Genomic DNA, 15028 nt, shown 5'->3' on the forward strand with positions numbered 1-15028 from the left:
CATACAATTTTGTAAATCTCTATTGTATCACTACTCAGTAGTTTTTTTCTCTAAAGTAAAAAGCCCCCAACATTTTAGCCTTTCCTCATAAAGATGGCTATTGGCATGGTACAACATGAGCGAGACAGGCGCACGTAGTGAGACAGGTTCAAATGTGATCGTGTACACCAGAGCTGCATAATTTTGGCCCTTCCGTAGTTGTTGGACTACAGTTCCCACCATCCCCAGCCACACTGGTCAACAGTCAGGGATTATGGGAGTAGTTGTCCAACAACATCTAGAGCAGGCTTCCCCAACCTGCGGCTCTCCAGATGTTGTCAAACTACAATTCCCATCACCCCCAGCTACAACTTATTGTGGCTGGGATGATGGGAATTGTAGTACAGCAACATCTGGAGGGCCGCAGGTTGGGGAAGCCTGATCTAGAGGGCCAAACCTATGCAGCTCTGGTTTACACTCGTAATCTTACATCAATCCTGAACAAGGTCTATGTCTGGCTCTTCAGGAGCTCATTGCTTTTTGACAGAGAAACCCAACTTTTGCAACATAAAACAGCAGAACAAGTTTTACATCTTCCATGGCACATGTTCACTACCAAAAGAGGGTGATTGTTCCAGAAGTGAGTCCCTTAGAGGTGGCAGCCCACCTGGGTCAGGTATCCAGCTTCTTGATGAAATATATTCCTAGCCTTGCTTCTATTTTGCCACACTTGGATCCAACAGCATTAATGATATTCAGAAATATATTAATAAAAAGAGATTACTTAATCTTTGCTGCCTAGCAAGACTGAATGACACATCCATTTGTAGATTAATACAAAATTTTCAGCAATGAAGCTTAACAAATTATTTTATTGAATTACCAAAGAAATAAATTAGCATATTGATATAATAGTTTATTATGGTTTTCCATATGAAAAAAAAATCACAGTAACATTAATTTATCAAATTGCTGAAGGATAAATAATATTGAATTGTTGACTATATGAAACATGATACCGACCAGATTTAATCAAAAACTGCAGGAAACAGAGCATATCTCTCTATCTATCTTTCCTTCAGAAATAATTTGTGCTGGCTCAAGCATAGCGTAGATTGTAGCTTTCTATGATCAGGGACTGAGCAGTATTATGGTCCAAAGCAATTCAAGACACAAAGTGAAGGACCAGACAGCAAGACAAGATATCTGTAAATAAGGATGCCTTTAAGGTCTGCAGAAAAAGGAAAGATCAGGGCTGTCATACAATTAAGAAAAACTTAATTTGATCAACTTCATGAGTTGTACTCAATCAATCAGTTGATTATATTTGCATAAATTTGCATACACATAAGACAACAGTCCTGTGGAGAAAATGTTTTCTGGATCAAGCTATGAAGAAGCAAGTTACACTGAATTCCAGAGATCTTACTCTCAAGGAAATCAGTAGCACACTTCAGAAGTGCATGGTGTGATGCTTTTTCTTTGTTTTGTTTTCTTGCCAAGGTGACTCCTCCAAGACGAAAAGCAAGAATCTGCACTGCTGCAATCTCATGAAAGAGCTCTGAGCCTCTATGGCTGAGTATAGTTCCTTTTTCTCTTTCTGTAGCACATGGGTAGGGGAAGGAGAATGGCAAATGCCAGTTTGGAGGGGTAGTGAAGAGGCAAACAAGAGAAAAAGGGGAAATATCTTCTAAAATAGCATCCATTTAATCAGGGGCACTTAAACAAATCTTTTGAAAGTTTTTTAATTAATAGGTTTGATTAATTAAACCAGAAGGTGGTGCTGAGAGACTACTGTTCGGTTCGGTGGCCACTGACCTGTGAAGTCCTGCAGGCAGAGGTGCACCTAGGTAATTTTGGAGCCTTGACCTAAAGGCCTTTGGAGGCCCCCCTCCCCTGCAAATTAAGCATCATCATGCTCCGATGGGCGACCATACAAACCAGCACAGTGTAAGAAGATCTGGGGGCCCCAGGGGCTGTGGAGGCCCTGGACTTCAGCCCCAAAGTCCAGGGGTAAGGGTGCCTCTGCCCGCAGGGTTCAGCTTTGTCCTCCAAGCTGTTTGACATCTACATGAAACCACTGGGAGAAGTAATCAGGGGTCTTGGACTGAGTTGTCAGCATTATGCAGATGACACTCACCTCTATCCAGAGGTGCAACTAGGTAATTTTGTATGCTGGACCTAAAGGCCTTTGGAGGCCTCCCCATTGCAAGTTAAGAATCATTTTTTAGCATGCAGGTTCTTGAGAGCACAAACCACACCACCCAGGGCAGACTAAAGATGATCACCGCCCCCCCCCCCCGGAGTGTGTGGTGGCCCTGGACTTTGGCCCCAAAGTTCAGGGATAAGAGCACCTCTGCCTCGATCTCTCCTTGTCACCTGATGCTAGGGAGGCAGTGGACATCCTGAATTGGGGGCTGGAGGCAACGATGGGTTGGATGTGGGCTAAAATAACTTAGATTGAATCCAGGCAAGATGGAGGTACTGTTGGTCAGTAGGAGAGTCAATTGTGATGAAGATATTCTACCGGTTCTGGATGGGGTTGTACTCCCTTTGAAAGAGCAAGTACGCAGCTTCGGGGTACTGCTGGACCCAGCTCTGCTTTTGGAAGCTCAGGTGGAGATGCTGGCCAGGGGTGCCTTTGCACGGCTTTGGCTACTGAGCCAGCTTCGGCTATTGCGCCCTTTCTCAAGAAGGCAGATCTGGCCACTGTTGCCCATGCCTTAGTCATGTCATGGCTGGATTACTGTAACATGCTCTACATGGGGCTGTCCTTGAAGAATATTCAGAAACTGTAGTTAGTGCAAAATGCAGCAGCTAGGATGTTATCTGGAGCTGCCTGCTGGGACCATATTACCCCCATTTTGAAAGAGTTACATTTGCTGCCAATCTGTTTCCGGGTCTAATTCAAGGCGCTGGTTTTGACCTTTAAAGCCCTAAACAGTTTAGGCCCTGGATACCTGAGGGACTGCCTTCTCCCTAGGGTTTCTGACCACTCGATGAGGTCATCAGAGGAGGCCCTGCTCCATGAGCTGACAATAAGGGAGGCTTGCCTGTTGTGTATGTGGGACAGGGCCTTCTCAGTCATTACCCCCAGACTTTGGTATGCTCTCACAGTGGGCCTCCAGTCCACAGTTTCCATCACAGTTTTTAGAAAGCAAGTAAAATCCTGGCTTTTTACCCAGGCTTTTAAATGAGTGTTTTGTTTGCTGCTGCTTTGAATCTTGTGGTTATATTGTATATGTTTTTTAAAAAAACTTTTAATTAGATTTGTATTTTTATATTCCATTTTAATTCTTATTGTGCAATTTTTGTGATTTTAAATGTTTTGTAAACCACCTTGAGATTATTTTAATGAAAAGCGGTATAAAAATTTAACAATCAATCAATCAATCAACCAAAAATTAAACATGGGAGTCCTAGAAATGACACAATGAAGTCTTCACTTAATCTGTAGTCGGGTCAATCATCAGATGATTGGCATTTCATACCACAAAATATGTTGCCAAGTAGTGTGTGCTTCTAGGACTTTTGGGGTGAACAAAAAAGTATCCATTGTATTCTTTTCTAATAAAATGCCATTAAATTGATGACATTTTTTAAAAAATTCAAATGATGCAAACTGAGAATCCAGTATAAACATGTAATTAATCATTTGGAGTTTCAGCTATAAAGCAACACATATTACATGTGAACTGACACAAGTTAGAGTTGTGGTTCAAAGAGAGAAATAGGGAAGATATTTCCTTCATGATCAGGGGGAAAGATGAGGATAGAAGGGGATATGGGACTCTAGAAGTTGCCAGCTTTATCGGATTGCTTGCTTTCTAGAATCATCAGATCTTGGAGTAGTCAAACCCATTTTCTGCTATTGAACTGAAATTTCAGAGAAATTCTGCAGGAACTTATTCCAGTTTTTCAGCTCTTGGGTGAGGGCTCAATTCTCCTCTTTCCCAAACAGCATTTCAACTCATGCTTGACTTTCCAACTTTTGGAAGTCTCAGAGTCAAGTCATGCCTTTCTGCTTCCCTGTGGCTGGCTCTCATACTGCACCAGTATCAACTTCTATTATGTTGATACGTTAAATCACAAGGCACATCCCATATTGGTCTCAGTGGACTTGATGGAGAGGGGATACTAGCATTAGGAGGTATCTATAGGCATGAGTCTGCTGATGTGATATAAACAATCCCATGTTACCAGTGCAATGTAGGAGCCAGCCAGGTGGGCAGTTTTGAGTTAATAGTCATTCCACAAGGATAATTATGAGATTAGAGCTAATTTAAACATGTCTTTTGTTTTTGAGATAAGAACAAACAACAATTCTCTCCATGCTCATGGGAAGTTAGCATGTCAGGGAGAAATGCTTTTTCCTGAATCCAGATTTGTTCTAAAAGCAAATCCATAGATATATCCATAATGGATAATAAAGTCCATAGTTATTTAATGCTTTGATAGTTCACAAAGACTGATAAGAAGAGGACCTACAAATAATGATGGCTTCGATTTAAGGTTAATAAGGTAGAGAGGTATTTCAGGTGTCTACTTAAGTGAGTCACCTTAAGTGGCGCAGAGGGGAAATGCTTGACTAACAAGCAGAAGGTTGCCGGTTCAAATCCCTGCTGGTACTATATTGGGCAGCAGCAATATAGGAAAATGCTGAAAGGCATCATCTCATACTGCATGGGAGGTGGCAATGGTAAATCCCTCCTGTATCCTACCGAAGAAAACCACAGGGCTTTGTGGGCGCCAGGAGTCGAAATCGACTTGACGGCATACTTTACCTTTACTTAAGTGAACCACTGGATTTCATGTATACAGTTATGTTGCTGCATAAGCTAGAGGAAAAATGAGGGTGATAAATATTTTTTATAATGGTTTTTTTTCTGATTTTGGTTTCTTATGGCAAAACTAAAAAGGTTTCAAATAAATTGGTTTAATTCTGGTGCTGAATAGTTAGGAACGGAAGAGAGTCGAGCCATTGCTTAAGAAAGGAAACAATACTTTGTTGTCCTTCAAGAAGCAGAATAAAAACTAAAACTCAGAAGGCAAGATAAAAGCATGTTTTGTCTTCATCTGTAGGACAAGGAGTTAACCTACACATACAGGCTGCTGTGAAAGATCATACAAAATGTCTGATTAGCAGTTCCTAAGAGAGGAGACATGCCCATTGTACAGAAAAGCTCCCTGTTTCCTGCTTCGTTGCTTGAAGGACCATAGAAAGAAAGGCCAACTCCCTACAGGTCAAACCCCACCCTCATGCCAGGCAAATCAATCAAGGACATCTGCTCTAACAAATGAAGGGGAAAGGGCATCACTGCATGTTAAAAGCACAGAATGACAGCCAAAACTGGACACCAATGTGTGGGCAGCCTTACAAATTTACAGACAGGGGTTGTGACCCTTCTACTAACACTTCCATACATCCATGTGAATTAAGTGGGGAAGGAATGATTTATGGGACTAATCCCACTACCAAATTTACTGTAGGGAACTAACCTGAAAACCACTGAAGAGCACTGCAGGTTGGTTCCTTGTTTTGATTAACAAAATGCAGTAAGAAGTGATCAAATGTAGAACTCTGATCTGTCAAAATATTAAAATCCCTGTGTGGTCTATTGCAAGCATAAAAAGGAGGTGAAGAAGAAGTGTGATCTCTTAATCTCTTTGTGACTGACAGAAGAGAACTTATTCCCTGCTAAAACTGATGTTGCATTTAATTTGGTCATTCCAGGTGTGTGTGTGTGGGCCCCGCCCCTTTGGCTGCCTATACAATGCCTGACACTTTCTGCTATAGAACAACATATAGATTTCCCATATTAGTATACATCATTTAGTACTAATAAACAGCAACAGTAATAGAACTAAGAGTTAATTTTAATCTTGTCAAATAATTTTCAAGTGTGCCCTGAGGCTAGAGATCCCTTCTCAAGTAAATATTTTAACTACATACTCATAGACAGTGCCATCCCAATGACACACAGTGGCCTGTTTTGGAGAATTCTGCATGTTCTCAGCAATCAAGCTGCAATTTTGAGTTTGTGGGAAAATATGACATTCCACTCCTTCATCACAAGCTATCCAATTTGTGAGTGTTATCTAGACCATGGCTGTACTTGTGTCATGGGTATCCCCTGCTGCTGAATGTGATTGGTGACACAAGTTCATCCCCTAACATTCAATTTAAGGATGCTGAAAAATATTTTTAAGCTTCCCTCCTCCCTGGTTCTTTCAAGGTAGCACACAGCTTGCTTCTACAACCCAAGTATAGTGGTACATGCTTGCATAAATGTATATCTCCTCAAAGACAGAAAAACCCCTCTCCCTACATTTGTCATCAAAGCAATCTTGTTCTAAGTTGCTCAGAGGCTATGAACTCCACTCTTTTCTAGCACCTTCCTCCATATGTTAAAGAAAACTCTACAGCTGACAGGACATCCAGTGCAGTGAGGCCATCAGACCACATGCTACAGGAGCTGGATGGAGTTGCAGAGATGAAGAAAAGAGGGTTACTTCTCTGTCTGTGAAGGTTCCAAGGAAAGAGATCCACTTGATAATAGTTGTACAAAGATCCTTATATGACTCATAATGGTTCATAGAAGTTTAAAGTAAATGGTTAGTCAAGAAAACAAGTGTCCACCCTCACAGGTCAACCTTAGGTTTTCTGGAAGTATTGCTGTGTTAGTCTGTAGCTCCAAAGGGAAAAGAAAGAGACCTGTGGAGTCTGCTCTCTAAAAGACAATTGTGATTTGGGAGCCATCCACCAAACATTGCTACTGTTACACGTGTTGGAACTTCACTGACATGAATAAAGTCTGCACCACAGCAGCGCACACTGGATTCTGCTCTTAATCCCCAAACTGGTACAAACAAGAAAAGCTGCTATACCCCACTAAAGCAAACACAGCTGGAACAGCTATGATTAAAAGAATAATGAGCTAAAACCTCCATCTACATTATCTGAACTGTGACAGAGTAGATACCAATTAACAGTGGGCTAGTGGATCCAGCAATTGATTAGATGTGCAGGGTAGCAAAGAAATGAAGTCATGTTTATTCTTTAGTCTGTTAATGTAGTTAGGGTAGACTGGTGATTTACCAGAAAGCTTTTAGTTATAAGTTAAACTTTGGTGGCTTATTGCTGCAGTAACACAGTAGCCACTAGAGCTAACAACCTGGCAGATGTCTGCATACAAAGGACGTTTGTCTCCTCTAAGAAAATTATTTCCACATTTATTTGAGCTACATTAAATTATTGCCATAAATCTCCAGTGGAAAAACAACAGGTTGATTGTTTAATTGCTGTTTGACATTTGAGACTTTGTATGCTGCTTCAGGCACTACCATGCATAGCAGAGAATTGAAGATTAAAAATGCAAAAATAAATAAAACTAACGCCTTTTCTGTATTTTGCTCCACAAATGCATCTTGGTTAGTATTTGAATTTCTCCCAAAGAAAGTGTTTTCGGGATATACATCTACCACCATCCAACAATGCTAGAGGCAACACCAGTCCAGTGTGCGGAAGAGGTTTTAATACCACCATCCCGGGCAACATCTTTCTTAGCTGACCCAGCAGTATAGCTTTTATTGCACTGAATAATTTACTATAAGCTACCTTGGGTATATTTTAGATTGAAAGATGGAATATACTTCTTTAAAAAAATTGTAATGTCTTCTAGAGAGAGCAGTTCCCCATGCACAATGCAACAAACTTGCACTAGTAAATTAATCCAAATCAGCATATGGCCCAAAGGAAAGGAACAATTGACCTGATCAATAAAAAGCAGCGAAGAATCTTGCAGGATATTAAAGACTATCCATTTTATTGTGTCAAAAGTTTTCATTCACTTCTGTCAGAAGCATGGCATGTTATCTTCAATGGGCAGATATATAACACACATTTGTGTGCAAAAGGGGAAATGTTTGTGACTGGGGCCATGAAATGCAAGGGGTAACCTGTCAATTCTGTTGCCTCTCTGGAATTCCTTATCAAGAACCTATCCACCCAAACAGCAAACAGTAAGACTACATACTTAATAGGCCTTGAGTGGATTTCTAGCAAATCATAGCCTAGGGTGTTAGATACAATGGCTAAAAAGTGTTTGACAAGTTGTTAGAATTGTCTTCTCTCAGTTCACACAAAGTATTTTACTATCCAATCAAAGCCAACAGAATGCAAAATTATATAATGTTAAAAGACTGGAACAACTAAAGCATATATAAAATATATATTTATATATTTTGAAAAAAAATATACTTCAGAATATATATGAACTGAGCATGTTTTGGAGTGCTATATAATCTCAAATGTATCTAACTGGAGCAGCAGCACCAGCCTAGTCTTCCTGGTGAATCTAGTTCAATGTCCTAGCTGAATGAATAAACTTTTATCTGAAATATAGCAGCTTGCCATTATACAAAAGTCGGCATATAACAAATCTTACAAAAGTGGGCACATAACAAAAAACAAAACTTACATATTAAGAAGAGAAAAAACCCACTCCCATACAAACTGTTACAAATGTTAATGTAGATTATAACTCCAGGAGAATACCAACATCTTTGTGACAGACCACAATAGTCCAAAGCATTTTCTTTAGCCGTTGTATGCATTATTAGTGTCTGGGCAAACATTTTTGCTGTTCTAAATTGATATACTTTACAGTATCTTTTCGTAGTATTTTGGTGACTGTATTCCAGTCTTTTTTAATTGACTGAGGTGTCCCATCTTCAACTGAGCCACATGCACAAGTGTCCATGTATAGAGTGTTTGCTCACTTGCAAGTGTTCATGGAAGCAACAAACTTGCATGCTCATTCTCTGGCACAAGCAACTTTGTTATCTCAATTGAAAATAGTTCACAGGTTCATGTGCTGTGTGCACTGAGGACTTCCGCAAAACTCTAGATCATTGTGAGAAAGATCCGATCGCACACTCCATTATTTGGGCTCACTTTCAGTTCATATTTATTAATATACACCTCCATTTCTAGCACCACCTATGAGCCTTTGACCTGGATTTTTCCTCAACAGTGAAACAAAATTTCATAGCAAAGCCATATTAGTGCTTTGAAGTAATCTTTCCTTTCTAAAACCTTGAATAAATCATCTTAATGATTTATTGCTTCTTAATTATAATTTAATAGGGCCAATAATGTGCCACGTGATTTATGTCATTCTATGTGAGCATAGGAAATCTATTTTTGAAACAACCCATATATCTTTTCTTTCAGTAGCTCTGCTGAGATTGTCTTTGGAAATATACTGCCTTGTACTGCCGTTTAGTAGGCAGATCTAACTGTTCAATGCATCAATTTTGGCTCAGAATTTCTTGAAGTACCTAAATATTTGGCAGTGTCATCTTACAGGAAATTTTTTAAACTGACAAGGGAAATAAATGAAGAGCAAAAAAAGGTGTTATTTTTAGTCATATATAGTAGAATAGTCCAGCTCTTAGAAATATATTGTATCAGACTTCCTGTTAGCAAAACCTGCCTGCTAGCTGAATGAACCTTTAGCATTATGGTTTCTCTAAAGTAGCAGCTAGTGAAAATGGTTGAGATGGACAATATACTGGAAGATGTTCAGACCTCAGATTAAGAGTTAGTTCCTCTGGCTACAGGGAAGTGGTTTTGTTATGGTCTTCCACTTCACAAAAGTAATGTATGAACTGGTAATAGGAAATGCCCTGAGGAGCAAATTATTTTATTTTAATACCACCCTTCCTCATGGAGCTCAGGTCATACCCCTCTCTCTCCCTGCCATTTTATAATCCTGTGAAGTATGTTAGGCTGAAACTGTCCCAAGTTTACCAATGAGGGCAAAATTACACATTACATTAAATACGTAGTTTGGTTCTGCATTTGATTTTTTTTTAAAAATCAAGTTTACGCAGCAGCTGCAGAAGTCCCAATTAGGACTGAGGTTGCAGTGCATGGTGAATGTGGCATTAAAACATTTCCTGACACAGTCCTGATGAAAATCATGTCCATTAACCAGCTATTAGTCCCAGAAGCTGTAGTGGACGGTGAGGGCAGCACTGGGGGAGGTGGGTGGGGGTGGCGAGAGACAATAAATCAGCAGGTGTTTACCAGTGTTAGGGCATCCTGGTAGGACGGCAGCATGGCCCTGGCCTCTGCACGTGCACGGAGGCTCCACACACGTGCAGAGGCCAGGGCCACACTGCCACCCCTCAGGATGTTGGGTGTAGCACCACCGACCCACATGGGATTCCAGGCGGAGCGCCGCTGCTTGCAGATACTGCCTCTTGCTGCCTCCCCATCGCTGCCCTCACTGGCCGCTACTGCCCAGAAGGCAAGTTTCCATTCCTTTTATTGTTATGAATAGTTAACTGTTACCCAAAGGATTCTTCTGCAAGCCAAAGACTGTCTGTGCTCTGAGCCAGCTGGAGTCCATGGTGGGGCCACATGGACTCTTACTCGGCAAGACCCCCTTGAGGTTGATGCTCACTGTGGATGAGAATCACCAGCAGGAAGTCGGAATGGGGCAAGGCGGGCAAGAATATCTAGCATGAGGTGGAGGCCTGGAAACATGTCAGCTCTTCCAGTTAGCATGAGCTCCCGCACTGGGAAAGCAAAGTCTTGGGAGAGATGGAGAGAATTTTAGGGAACGGTTGACAGTGCACAGGCTCAGGAAATCTGTAATGAGTGAAAAATGATGCCTAATGTGAAAAAAATCCTGATGACGAGCAATGTGCCAACATAGCTTGAGGAACCATCTGATGAGTAAAATATTTTTTTTGGCTGGTGAACTGAACTGACATTTATTGACCCCTGCACAGGCTTATTTATGGCAGAAGGGGATCATGCTGTGGATGATGTGCTTGAGGAGACAGCCCCAGTCTCTGGAGAGGGGCAGGGTTGTAGAGAGCAGAGCCAGGACAGTAACTTGAGTGAAAGCAGGCCCACTCTCTTCCATTCTGATGCTTGGGGGAAGGAGAGTAGGAACCGCATGAGCAAGGAGTTACAAAGACAAACTTGAAGATGTTCATTAAGCATTCTTTTTTTAAAATGAAGAAATTAGATGGTGGTTCAGATTTAAAGAGAAAGAAGGTCCTACCTCTACCACTGATTTTGCATCCAGTCGAAAGTTGAAATCTCCAAAGACAAAATATGAAACTCTCTCAAACCGCTGATCTATAATTCTGAAAAGGCATATAAAAATATTAAATGAAGTATGCTGTATATGAAATAAAATCTTGAGAGCATTTGATAAAAAGAATATCTAGAAATGTAACTCCAAAAAGATTACATGCATTTTGAAGGGGAGCATGAGCAGTCAGTCACAAATAACATGCCAATGTTGGTGGTGGGGATGGGTAGAAGGAGCCTTCTAGATGGCACTGGGCATGAACACTGTACATACAGGTGAAACTCGGAAAATTAGAATATCGTGCAAAAGTCCATTAATTTCAGTAATGCAAATTAAAAGATGAAACTGATATATGAGACAGACGCATTACATGCAAAGCGAGATAAGTCAAGCCTTAATTTGTTATAATTGTGATGATCATGGCATACAGCTCATGAAAACCCCAACTCTCCAATCTCAGAAAATTAGAATATTACATGGAACCAATAAGACAAGGATTGAAGAATAGAACAATATCGGACCTCTGAAAAGTATACAGTGTACTGTGCTTGATTGGCCAGCAAACTCGCCTGACCTGACCCCATAGAGAATCTATGGGGCATTGCCAAGAGAAGGATGAGAGACATGAGACCAAGCAATGCAGAATTGCTGAAGGCCGCTAATGAAGCATCCTGGTCTTCCATAATACCTCATCAGTGCCACAGGCTGATAGCATCCATGCCACGCCGCATTGAGGCAGTAATTGCTGCAAAAGGGGCCCAAACCAAGTACTGAATACATATGCATGCTTATACTTTTCAGAGGTCCGATATTGTTCTGTTCTTCAATCCTTGTCTTCTTGGTTCCATGTAATATTCTAATTTTCTGAGATTGTGGATTTGGGGTTTTCATGAGCTGTACGCCATGATCATCACAATTATAACAAATTAAGGCTTGACTTATCTCGCTTTGCATGTAATGCGTCTGTCTCATATATCAGTTTCACCTTTTAATTTGCATTACTGAAATTAATGGACTTTTGCACGATATTCTAATTTTCCGAGTTTCACCTGTAGTCTCCATTGAACAACTAATTTAGGATGCCTCTGTGCAATGTACATATGTACACCGCGATTGAGGCATTTTCCCATCACTACTAGAAAATTACAACCACCAGGTATACATGTATGCGATGTGCATGTGTATGCAGTCAGAGTAGCCTTTTACAAAAGCCTACTCTGCAACAAAAAGGCTAAAGCTAGCCATAAACAAACAAACATAAATTATATATCACTGATCAGGCAGAAGAGTGTGTGGAGTGAGGCTGTGGGTGGTTTCAGATCACTACTTTTCTCCACAGTAATCAAGTGGAGCTGACACTACATGACAATAATCAAGCAGTGAGATCCAAGCAATTATATTGTGATGAGGATTCAGCTTCTACCACACTCGCAAATTGAAATGTTTTTTATTTGAAACTGTGGAGGAATTCATATAACAAAGCTCTAAAATGCAATTCTACATGGATCCCAACGCATTATGATGGCAGAAGTCGCCATACATACAACACAGGTGGGTGGGTGGGAGCATTTGCTACAAATATTGTTTATTATTTTCTATTCCTTTCTAAAAATGACATGGTGACAAACAGCAAGCAATGAGACTCTCTTGCTTTTAAAAAGAAACTCAAATTAAAACCAGCTATTTGAGAAGGGAGGGACTGAACTTTATTATTTTGAATAATGAATAAATGGATATTTATTTTTTAAACCAGTAGTAACATGGATGAGTACTATAATAAATATATAGGTATATTTATGTATTCCCTAAGAACGTCTGTGAGAAGTGCACCTCAAGTCCAAGTGGATAAATTTGTGAAAGATACAGGAGGGTCCCTTTTTAGTCTGGGAACAGTACAATTCCACTATTTGCTTCTGTACCAGCTTTACTTCTTCAAGGCTCAGTCAGCAATGCTAAGAGCCCCACTGAAAGCAATTGTTTTGCTCATGGGAAAACGATCCACTTCACAAGTAGATAGTACTGTAGGCTAGAAAGGAATATGTGGAACTGGTCTACTGGTTAATGAAAGAATTCACATTAAACAGTTTTCTGAAAGAGGGCGACAGAGCAGACTGAGGTACCTGATTCATTCTGCAGTAGTGCTTTGAATGATCTCAGAGAGATGAATGGGTTGGAATGGGCAGCATTTGAAAAGCATGCACTCCTCTAGGCTTTAGCAGTTAACAACTATAAATCTCTATAGCTCATCAAATATCAAATACACGCAGAAGTGAAATTTTTTCCCTAACAACTCTGAAGAGCTTTAGCAGTTGCTTTATTGTAATCCTGCATTACAATTTCCTTTTGAACATGCCATGAATCAAAATTTCCTATAAAAGGTTGCAATTAATCACCCAATGGAGTGATAAATTTAAATGGCGTAAAAAAGAAAGCAGCCAAGCCATGTCACCAGTGTTAATTTAATGTTTCTCAGTGGGAGGATCTAGTGCTATTTCACACAGCTCTTGATGTCTAGATAATATTATCAAAAAGACTGCAACATATCTGTAGAACTTACAAACCAATCCTACAATGCTGCCACAGCAGATCAAGCCCTAGGATGAAGTTCAGCAGCTATCCCGACACATATAGAGGTCTAACCTAGTTAGAAGAGACCCTAGCCCTGTGATAGAGCACATGCTTTATATACCGAAGGTCCCAGATTCAGTTCTTTGTACCTGCTCAAAACACCTCTGCCTGAGACCTTGAAGAACTAGTCAGAATAGATAATACCACTGGCCAATCCTCTGTATCAGGTAGTGACATATGAAAAAAAGAAAAGCACAAGGCCAGCCCCCAGTGTGGTGTAGTGCTTAGAGTGCTGGACTAGGTCCAGGGAGACCGGAGTTCAAATCCCCATTCAGCCATGAGACTTGCTGGGTGACTCTGGACCAGTCATCTTCTCTCTCAGCCTAACTTACTTAACAGGGTTGTGTGTGAAGAGAAATGAACGAATGAATGAATGTGACTATCTAGGAGGCTGGCTAATGGCTGTCCTGTAAAGAGCATGCAAAGGACTTCTTGTGTCATAAAACAAAACTGTATGGCATGGCCACATCCACTCTGTCACCAGACAAGTTTCTGTTCATGCATGACAACGAAGAGGAGTTATAGGATCAGTGTGCCCATCTTTTCTGTACAGCTTTGTTAACATTTCTTTTTTGAAAATGGAAAATGCCAGAGCTGCAAAAAACTAATGATGCCAGTATGGAAGTCATTTACTTTTCATTTTTAGATAAGAAAGATGTAAAACTGCTTACACCATATCAAAGTATTGATACCATTCATTAATTTTAAAGAAACCTTCTTGGTCAATTGCGAATGTTCTGCACTCTGCAGCTGACCTCCCAGTGATTTATGAGATACCCTGGTATTGTTTATGTGTGTATGTCCCTATCAACTTTGCAATGCCTGGAACAATATGAACCAAATTGGGCACAGTTGTAGGGACACCTCAATGGTGTAGTTTGTGATGATGTCATCTACCCTAATTGAAGATGGTGGACATGTGAACATTTGAGGCACAAGTGGGTTAAAGTTTGAACTGCCTAACCAATTTGAACCAAATTTGCTACAGCTGTAAGGATACACAGGGATGCCTCAATGGCATAGCTGGTAATGATGTCATCCACTTTGATTCACAATGGTGGACACGTGAATGTTTGAGGCACAAGTGGGCTAACTTGTGGACCACGTAACCGATTTGAACCAAATTTGGTACAGTTGTAGTAAGTGATACATAGGGTAACTTCAATGGCGTAGTTTGTGATGATGTCATCCATCTCAATTCAAGATGGCTGGCATGTGAATGTTTGAGGTTGCAGTGGGCTAACTTGTGAGGATGGTGTTTATCAATTAAGATTATAGTGAAAGGAAAGTAGGCAGATTAGTTCTTA

At 40.5% G+C, this 15028-nt stretch overlaps 1 protein-coding gene across 12 annotated transcripts in view; it reads right to left on the reverse strand.

Annotated features, from left to right (window-relative positions):
* The window catches only part of INPP5A (inositol polyphosphate-5-phosphatase A), a 402494-nt gene that overhangs the window by 109510 nt on the left and 277956 nt on the right, over positions 1-15028 (reverse strand). For all 12 annotated transcript variants that reach the window (XM_053307912.1, XM_053307906.1, XM_053307907.1 and 9 more), the window contains one exon: positions 11061-11145. In XM_053307912.1, coding sequence (XP_053163887.1) covers positions 11061-11145 — 85 coding nt within the window. The remainder of the gene's footprint in view (positions 1-11060; positions 11146-15028) is intronic.

The sequence above is a fragment of the Hemicordylus capensis genome, chromosome 3 (genome assembly GCF_027244095.1).
Source record: "Hemicordylus capensis ecotype Gifberg chromosome 3, rHemCap1.1.pri, whole genome shotgun sequence".
NCBI classification, from domain to species: Eukaryota; Metazoa; Chordata; class Lepidosauria; order Squamata; family Cordylidae; genus Hemicordylus; species Hemicordylus capensis.